This window comes from Musa acuminata, chromosome BXJ1-5, assembly GCF_036884655.1.
Source record: "Musa acuminata AAA Group cultivar baxijiao chromosome BXJ1-5, Cavendish_Baxijiao_AAA, whole genome shotgun sequence".
Lineage (NCBI taxonomy): Eukaryota > Viridiplantae > Streptophyta > Magnoliopsida > Zingiberales > Musaceae > Musa > Musa acuminata.
This window is the reverse complement of record NC_088331.1, coordinates 10163321-10171768: the sequence shown is the minus strand read 5'-3', so window position 1 is coordinate 10171768 and position 8448 is coordinate 10163321. Positions and strand designations below refer to the sequence as shown.

Below are 8448 nucleotides of genomic sequence, written 5' to 3'. Positions count from 1 at the left end.
TCCATCTCGGCTAAACCCTTGAACCCCGAGGAGGCTAGAGCCCACCCCAATTCAACTCGAGATCCATCTCGGATGCTCAATCGTCACCTCAAAATCATCTTCGGTGAAACTTTCCTCAACTCCAACCCCCTTGTTCAAATCATGTCAATTCAATCGACGACATTAAGACAGCAATATTTTGACCCTTCTTCTAACGTCAAAATATTTTAAATTAAATTATTTATACATATAGATCAATTATAATTAAAAAATAAATATTATTAAAAAAACATAATTATCATAAAAAAATATATATTATAGCTGCTAATTAATTGCATGGTTTGGTTCGACCCGTCTTTACCAGCCGACTAAACTTGTTCTATCTGTGCCCTAGCTAGTATTGCTGGAACTCGACCAAGCCGCCGACGATCGGTGACCGGCGACAGAGATCCTTAGGCTGGTGCTACTTGGAACGCCATGTCCGAGACCAGTAGATTCCGGAGTTTGGAAGGCGGTCATGGAGCTCTCAAGGGTATCAGTTATTCGATCTGTTTCCCACATCAATTTATTGTCTTTGTTCCCAAAATTTTGCACACGTTGTTTTCCTTTCTTTGGATGTGTATCCATCTTAATCGTATGATCAATCGAAATGTAGCCCTAGATGGTTTACTTGCAGTAAGATTTACATGGATAGGCAAACTATATGAATTGTTAGCTCTCAGGCTTCTAAGGAAATGCACTGGGTTTAACTGAAAGCATCAGGTCTTTCTGGTAGATTTGCACCGTTTGTACATTGATGTTCATGGTAATGCTATGTATGCGCTAGAAGATGTAGGCAACCACTCATGTTATGAGAACACCATGCTCTGTCATTTCTTTTGGTCTGTTTACTTAGGATCATACCAGTCGAAATGGTAACATCCAATCATTAGGAAGTGGATATTGTGGAATATCGGTGAGGAGATATGAAATTATACAATTTGGATAAGGCTGTGAATGTTCATGGTAATGCTATGTATGCCCTAGAAGATGTAGGCAAAGGGAAAACAGAGTTAGCTTCATTGCTGAAAGTTTCTGTAGGACCAACAGAAACTGTGTGAAGAAGATCAAGCTTATCACGAGGAGCACACGAGAACAAGAAGGTCATTCAGAGCATATGAAATAAAATGGGTGGTGATTGCTGCAAAAATACGTGCTTGTAAAATCATTCTAGATCGTCTGATTTAATGTTTATAGGTTTCACGTTGGAGTTGATATGCTCCTTTGGAGTGATATTCACATCACTAGGATCCAAACTTTAGTTTAGGTGCCAAACAGAACTAATTTTCTGTGAACTCAGGAGTTATATGCCAAAAAGATCTTCATACGAGCAACAATAGGCTCTTTGTTGGCTGATGATAATTACATCATGGTGACTGATGCTTCCATACCAGAATAGATATGATATTTGCAGCCATACTATTTTGCAACTCTTGTTCACCAATAAAAGTTATTATATGTAAAATATTTTGATGATATTGGTTTTGTGCTTAAGTGCACCTGATCTTCATAGAATCTTTACTCGTTTACATATTCCTCAGTCAAGCTCCTAATTTTACCACCGTTGTTACATTCAGATTAGTCTCTGCATCCAATATTACACATAGTTAAATCCACCAGCAACCATCTACAGTGCTGACTCAAATAACTGAGAGATAGGCTTGTTCTTGTTCTTCTTGTTGGTGTAGAGTTGCATCTTTTGCCGACATTCAAAAGCAGTACCAAAATTTTTAGGTTACTGGAAGCCTCAGATGTTAATGTGTTTTTTATCCTTTAGGAGCCCAAACTGCTTGGGATATGCTTTCAGAGGAGCAAATGCAGAAACATTTTACCACAGGTTGCGAGGAACTTGATGCCATACTCGGAGGTGGAATACATTGCAAAGAAGTTACTGAAGTTGGTAAGTTTCAGTGTCTGTGGCATATCATAATAAGTTTGTACATTAGTAAGGAACAATGTGATAATTAGTACAGATACTTATTAACCTGAACCTTGTCACGATACGGCAACGTCAGGGAAGGTCTTTGCATCCTGTTGTTAGACTTTGATTTTATCTATGGTCGTTGATGCATTGTAAATGCATTTACACCTCACATAAAGCCTATTTTCCATGTTGCTTCGATGGTTGGCTTTAACTTTCAGCTAGATTACTAGTGTTGCATCCATTGTTTGTGAAGTTGTCATTGACTTGAATAGTTTTCAGGAGGAGTTCCAGGAATTGGTAAAACACAACTCGGGTATGTCTATCCCTTCCAGTTAAGAATAGTATTAAAAGGATCTGAAGTAGCAACTGAAGCTTATACCAAACCCTACAGGATTCAACTGGCAGTTAATGTCCAAATTCCAGTCGAATGTGGCGGCCTTGGTGGGAAGGCAATTTATATAGGTATGGCCGTATATACCTAAAATGCCTCTTGCCCTGAGTTTATTCATGTTTCACAGTGTCCTTTGTTTAAAAAAATTAGGATGAACATAATTCCTGTATGGTAACAGATACAGAAGGCAGTTTCATGGTTGAACGTGCTCACCAAATTGCTGAAGGATGCATTAGTGATCTGTTGGATAACACTGCACATCGGCTGAAGGACTTTCCAGCTTGCCCAGAGATATTGCAGCCCAACAGCTTCCTAGCTAATATCTTTTACTTCCGCATCTGCAGTTATACCGAGCAAATTGCGACCATAAATTACTTGGAGAAGTTTCTCGAAGAACAGAAAGATGTAAACCAAAAATTATCCTTCTCGAAACACATAATTTCTTAAAACCTTCACCTGCTACTGGCTATAAAATGCTTTTTCACAGACCCTACACTGCCTGGTCGAAAGATGCTTTATTTTATCATACTAGAAATAAGCAGACACTAGTAAGTTATAGTTGATGCAATAGGAAGGCCATCATTTAAAACTTTATCTATCTTAATGAGCTACAGTCATGATTGCAGACTAAGTAGAAGAAACAATATCGTACCTTGAATGTAAACTAGCTAGCTCCCAGTCAACGCTCATACTGTCAAAATCCTTCTTTCAAATCTCACATCCACACTTATCTTATTGTTTCTTTATAAACGCCTCACTGCCTATGCGACCAACTTCCGTAAACAAATATTTTGTATAAGCTTATTTGAAATCATAAGCTAACTTTGTGAATCATCTGCATTCCTTTTGCATCTATGCTTTAAAATGTTTTAGATTGTTTTGACAACCACTTTGTATTTGTTAAATGGTTTGTGGCTTGATGTTGTCAGTCATTGTATTCCACAGGTGAAGATAATTGTTGTTGATAGCATCACTTTTCATTTTCGCCAAGATTTTGATGACTTGGCTCTAAGAACTAGAGTCCTTGGCGGGATGTCATTGAAACTGATGAGATTCGCAAAAAAATATAGCTTGGCTGTAAGTAATTATTCTCTCTTCCCAGTTTGAGAAAAAATTATACTTTTTACAGTAATGTTTGCAGTCATATAAGTAAATTTGTTACCAGTGCAACTCTAAGGATATATGATTTTGATCTGGATATCCGTTCCATGGTAATAAAAATTGACGTAATTGAAGTGATAAATCCAGGGACCCAGTGGCAGGGGCATTATCCATGATCTTTCAGACTGAAACTGCTGGTATTATATTCTATATCGACATCGTGTTCCCTATATAACTCATGTAATCTCTCGTTGGGGTTTGTTCAGCACCCTTAGTCAATTCAGTTATTAAGTTTCAACTAAAGATGTTGCCATTTACTACGTATTTCGGTGATAGCAATAACACAATTCATATGCCATTTTTTTTCCCTGAAAATGCCTCAGTATCCATTCCTTAGCTTTCATGAAAATCTGACATCGTTGTTTCTTTTTCTTGTGCAGGTTGTTTTACTGAATCAAGTAACGACGAAGTTTGTGGAGGGTTCATTTCACCTAACTCTTGCCCTTGGTGAGCTTTTATTTGCATTGGCTTCCACCCCACTTTGACCATTTTCTAGTACTTACAAGATTTCTATTCTCATAGTTCTTACCATATTCATGTTATTAGATGAAATCCGTTGTTTCCATGAGAAATGGTAGACGTGAAGTTGGTCTATGAGGCATGATGTTTGCCTAGTATGATCAGTTAGTACGGTTAAAGTCCCACCACTGCTTGGTAAAAGTCAACTACTAAAGAGAATACCAGGGTTATCTTTTGATGGCCAATAAATTAAATGTGATTTTTCTGGATGTTTACGAAGATTTGCCTGTATGTTTTCCCCATGATGTTATTCATGTGTACAAAGGCTCTCTTTCATGGATTTTTGCTTGTACTGTGCAGGTGATACTTGGTCTCATGCATGCACAAACCGTATCATTTTGTACTGGAACGGGAACGAACGACATGCCTACATCGATAAGTCCCCATCGCTTCGATCTGCCACCGCACCCTTCTTGATCACAGGCAAAGGTATACGAAATGCTACTTCCCATTGTAAACGTGTTAGGATGATGTGAAAGCAAACTTGGCAGTTCATTTGATACGAAGGTGAATGTGATGCTTATATTTAAGTTTTGCAACAGTGTATGAAGTAACAAGAGTAATCTAACAGTGATAGTAGCTTCAACTCCGAATCGGAGTAATTAGAACAAGCCTCGCTTGATAGAATGAGGGCTGAGGCTAGGACAGTCCGCTGGCGTCGAGGGTTCCACTGCTGTTGGACTCCGATGACCAAGGCCGTTGCTGTTCCTGCCGCCGGACTGTCTCGAGTTATGTGGTCGTTTCGTCGAACAATTTTGCTGCGAATTGATGCAGTCCACGAATCGCTTTCTGCGTGACTTGGGCATGCTTCTTACCAGTCTATTAAATTGCGCGTTCATGTTTCCTGCAGCTGCGGGCTTCCTGGCTCCCTTGGTGGCCTTGAACTCCATCTTGTACAGCGGAAGCAAATCGTCGTCTTCATCGTCTTCTGTAAGAGGCACAGAATGCACACGTATAAGCAAGCAGAGAAGACAACCAGTATCGCGTGGGTTATAAGCAAAGAACCGCACCCGGTGGCTCATCATCAGACTCGTAACCGTGCCATTGGTTGAATGTCCTCGGGGGAGTTCTTGCATGGCACGCTTGCCTCTTGGCAACGCGAGAACCATCAGGTACCGGGCTGAGAGGAGACGCATTGTTGCATGGACCGGCATCCTCGTTTCTCTCAGGGGTTCCTCTTGAACTGCTGCAAGCATTCGCAGAACCCGAAGACGAAGCACTGTATCTTTCTGCGTGTTCCAAAACAGATGCTGGGGAAGTACCAGTTGCGGCCTGCACATCGAGTGCCTTCTCTTCCTCCATGAAGTTTGAGAACCAGCATGATGAGCCTCGCCTTACGTAGAAGAAAACATAAGCCTGTTGCTCTAACGCATCGCTTTCAGAAACACTGACCACCTGGAAGATAACATCATCAAAGAGTCATCAGAGGCACAACAATCATGAATGCCGAGAGAGGTAGATGAGTAAGTTCTTCGACCGTGCCTGCGAGTCATCGATCTGATGCCATGTACTTGGAGTGGAACGGATGTAGCAGAAGTAATGGCCAGAAAGTGCGGAACCAACGTGTACCAGAACAGCATAAAGATCGTATTTTGACTGGACCTGCGCATATGGTGCAAGAATCAATGAGCACTTGATGTGGATGCAATCGGCGAGGAATAGGAGGAACACAAACCTCCTTTGCAGGGCAGCTGAGGCATGGATTCAGGTCCAGTTCCAATGGGTACTCCACAAAATCGTCGATCTTGTTGGAGTAGCTCCCATCATTCTTGAACCTCTTGAGATGGAGAGCGAGAACTTGCGGTGCTTGGTCTAGCTTAAGCTGTTTCTCCATGGACACCTGAGCCTTGCAGCCGTCACAGGTGAATCTGACTTCAGGATCATCAATTCTCTCCAACTTGGTGAAAGATTCCAGAGCGTCTCCGACACTGCGCACGTTTTCGATCTCCAAGCTGAGATCGAGCAGTGGCTCAAATGTGTCCGAACAGTGACCGCAACTGCAACACCGCAGCTGAGACAATGAAAACACATCACATTCATACGATGAAGAAGAAGAACCAAGAAACGCAACTCTGCTTCAACAGGGGATCGTAGAATTTACCTGGCTCCTAAGACGGCCGCCAAACACCTGCTTAACAATGCTGTCTTCCTCCAACGAAGCCGGACGATCATCGGCGGTGCGTCCGAGACAGCGAGCATGCATGTTATCCAGAAAGGAGTGGAGAAACTCATGTGCATCTTCTTGCTGGCCCAACCGGAAATGAGGTGATATTTCTGGTGTTTTGCTTGGTGAAGGATTCCAAGTTGCAGTATGTTCTTCTTCCCTTTAATTCACGCTAGCATACATATGAACGACAAAACCATGATTTCCATGAAAAAGATGAACAAAGCTACAAGATCGTAAGAGTCAATTTTGCATCATTCTAAGCTCCAAAGTTTTGATTGCAAAGCATCAAGCATTCCGAGATCATAGGCTTGTGTTAGTGACCTGTGATAGCATAATCTATGGATTGCCTGCGAAAGTGATATTATAGGCGAGTAAGAAGGATACTGCTCAAATTCTGAGCCAGATATGTTGGGGAGACGACGAGCCGTGATAAGAACAAACACCCATTGATGTGTGCTTTCAAGGCGCAGAAGGAACAGAACCCTGCATCATCACCTGCAAGCCGTGTGCTCTTCTTAGCGGTAGGAAATAGATAAGAGAACCCAAATAACACGCAAAACCGAGAGCCCATGAACTCAAAGACCGGCCACGATCTCGTACCATGATGGGAAGCGGAGTGGTCCGTCTTGCGGATCATCTGCACCAGAGGCACCGTGTGGGTGAGGCACTGGAGAACCGCATTGAGAAAGCACGTGTTCCCCAAGTTCACGAGAGCAGCACCCTGCTCGCCGATCAGGGACGACCAACAGATTCCCGTCAGAACCACATCCAATAAGAAACATTTAATCCAAGAATCGATTGCGAGATGGATCACGGGCGAGGAATCCTTACCACGACTCGGGGCTGGCCGATCATGGGCGGCGGCGGCGGCGAAAAGTACGAACTTGGAGCGCTGACCGAATTGGGAGCCTTCAGAAGGGCGAAAGCGAGTAATTCAGCATCGATTCGAGAGAAATTGAGAGCGTAAGCCAAGAACCCTAGAAAACAAGGAGAATTGCACGTACCATGATCTAGCAGGCGACGGGAGGACGGCGGTCGGCTTCAATGCAACGATGGGGCACCGATGTATGGAAGATTGAGATAGAGTCCGGCTCGGATTAGGGACTCGAAGAGGTTGCGATTTGATGGCATAAGAAGGGATTTAGGGAGGATGGAGGGAAACTGCGGTGCTTCGAAAAGGGAGGCGGCGGCACAGCCAAAATTTGGAAGACGCGGCGGCCTCCCTACTTCCTTATGGGTCGATAAGCTTATCCCCGTTCGATCCCTACCCACATGCTCACCTTATCATCCATTCGCCATAAATGTGGGTCCCACCTTTTCGTGGCCCCTTCGTGCGCGCACGAGGTAAAAAGCAATTGTGTAGGTTCAGAAGCACACACCAATCAGCTGCGTTTGAAACGTACTTATATTGGCAATACACATTTGGACTAAAAAGTTCGAGTGAATCATGGAATGATGGAATACAATTGTGTGCACGAATCAGGAATTTAGAATGTGCACTGATGAGGTCAATTTTGGTCGAAATAATTTCTGAAATGTAAAGAACATGAACTCGAGATGGATGGATTATGATGTTCGAGTACAGTGGATGACATTAGTCGATACCATCTTTTAATCGTAATCATATTTGTTAAAGAAATATTTTCGGTTTCTAAAATAGAAGACACCATTAAGGCTAGTCATTATTCGTTTCTTATAGGCATAAAAAGCTCATATGCAATTTTGTACGAGTCCAATAAATCAAAATGAAGATATATATATATATATATATATATATATATATATATATATATATATATATATAATTTAGTTAAAAAATAAATAAGTTTTGTAATTATCTATTTAAAGAGGGAATGTTTTCTTTACATGTCACGTTGATATTGTATATCCATCATGCGTATTGTAATTTCTACGAGTTGACATATATGTTTGATTCTACGTGACTCTCGATGGATGGGATGTAATGATCGTATCATTTGGTCCACATTATGCTCGGAGGTAATGGTTTGTTAATCAAATGCCATATTATTTATTTGGTGATCTCGATCATTGTTACCTATGTTATAAATCATTAAGTGATATTTTGATTACTTTCTTATCATTATGAATGTGTTAAGCGGATGGGGACACTTGGATTGAATTGAGCACATTAAATGCTTTTTTGTTTAAGCTAAACACATGGCACATCTATGAGATACTATGATTATATTGGATGCATCGGATGTCTTCGTTTTTTGCACATATAATGCTCAAAGTATGTTATGTATG

The 8448-nt window shown here is 41.5% G+C and overlaps 2 protein-coding genes across 4 annotated transcripts; one reads left to right on the top strand and one right to left on the bottom strand.

Annotated features, from left to right (window-relative positions):
- The first annotated feature begins 335 nt into the window (after positions 1 to 335).
- On the top strand, positions 336 to 6295 carry LOC103984903 (DNA repair protein RAD51 homolog 3). Of its 3 annotated transcripts, none has more exons than XM_065182974.1 (9): positions 336 to 511; positions 1796 to 1918; positions 2222 to 2255; positions 2334 to 2404; positions 2512 to 2738; positions 3279 to 3410; positions 3875 to 3941; positions 4314 to 4442; positions 4864 to 6295. In XM_065182974.1, the coding sequence occupies exons 1-9, from the start codon at positions 457 to 459 to the stop codon at positions 5007 to 5009; spliced, it is 984 nt and encodes a 327-aa protein (XP_065039046.1). In that variant the 5' UTR covers positions 336 to 456; the 3' UTR covers positions 5010 to 6295. The 3 variants fall into 3 exon arrangements, with proteins under 3 accessions (XP_065039046.1, XP_009400753.2, XP_009400752.2); XM_009402478.3 differs by lacking the exon at positions 4864 to 6295 and adding an exon at positions 4556 to 4691; XM_009402477.3 differs by lacking the exon at positions 4864 to 6295 and having other exon boundaries at positions 4314 to 4554.
- LOC135673883 (ubiquitin carboxyl-terminal hydrolase 20-like) lies at positions 5179 to 7363 on the bottom strand. The gene is made up of 9 exons (XM_065183284.1): positions 7185 to 7363; positions 7012 to 7089; positions 6781 to 6901; positions 6565 to 6675; positions 6115 to 6287; positions 5689 to 6024; positions 5496 to 5615; positions 5347 to 5408; positions 5179 to 5242 (listed from the first exon to the last, which is right to left on the bottom strand). Exons 1-9 carry the CDS (start codon positions 7185 to 7187, stop codon positions 5179 to 5181), a joined length of 1068 nt encoding a protein of 355 aa, XP_065039356.1. The 5' UTR covers positions 7188 to 7363.
- Positions 7364 to 8448: the final 1085 nt, after the last annotated feature.

Excerpts from the sequence above, each read along its gene's own strand:
- LOC135673883 (XM_065183284.1), bottom strand. Across the intron at positions 6,676-6,780 it reads CCACTCCGCTTCCCATCATG|GTGATGATGCAGGGTTCTGT; the intron begins GTACGAGATCGT and ends CACGGCTTGCAG. Across the intron at positions 6,288-6,564 it reads TCTGGCTCAGAATTTGAGCA|AAATATCACCTCATTTCCGG; the intron begins GTATCCTTCTTA and ends GCAAAACACCAG.
- LOC103984903 (XM_065182974.1), top strand. The coding sequence starts at position 457 with ATGTCCGAGACCAGTAGATTCCGGAGTTTGGAAGGCGGTCATGGAGCT. Across the intron at positions 2,405-2,511 it reads TGGGAAGGCAATTTATATAG|ATACAGAAGGCAGTTTCATG; the intron begins GTATGGCCGTAT and ends GTATGGTAACAG. Across the intron at positions 3,411-3,874 it reads CAAAAAAATATAGCTTGGCT|GTTGTTTTACTGAATCAAGT; the intron begins GTAAGTAATTAT and ends TTTCTTGTGCAG.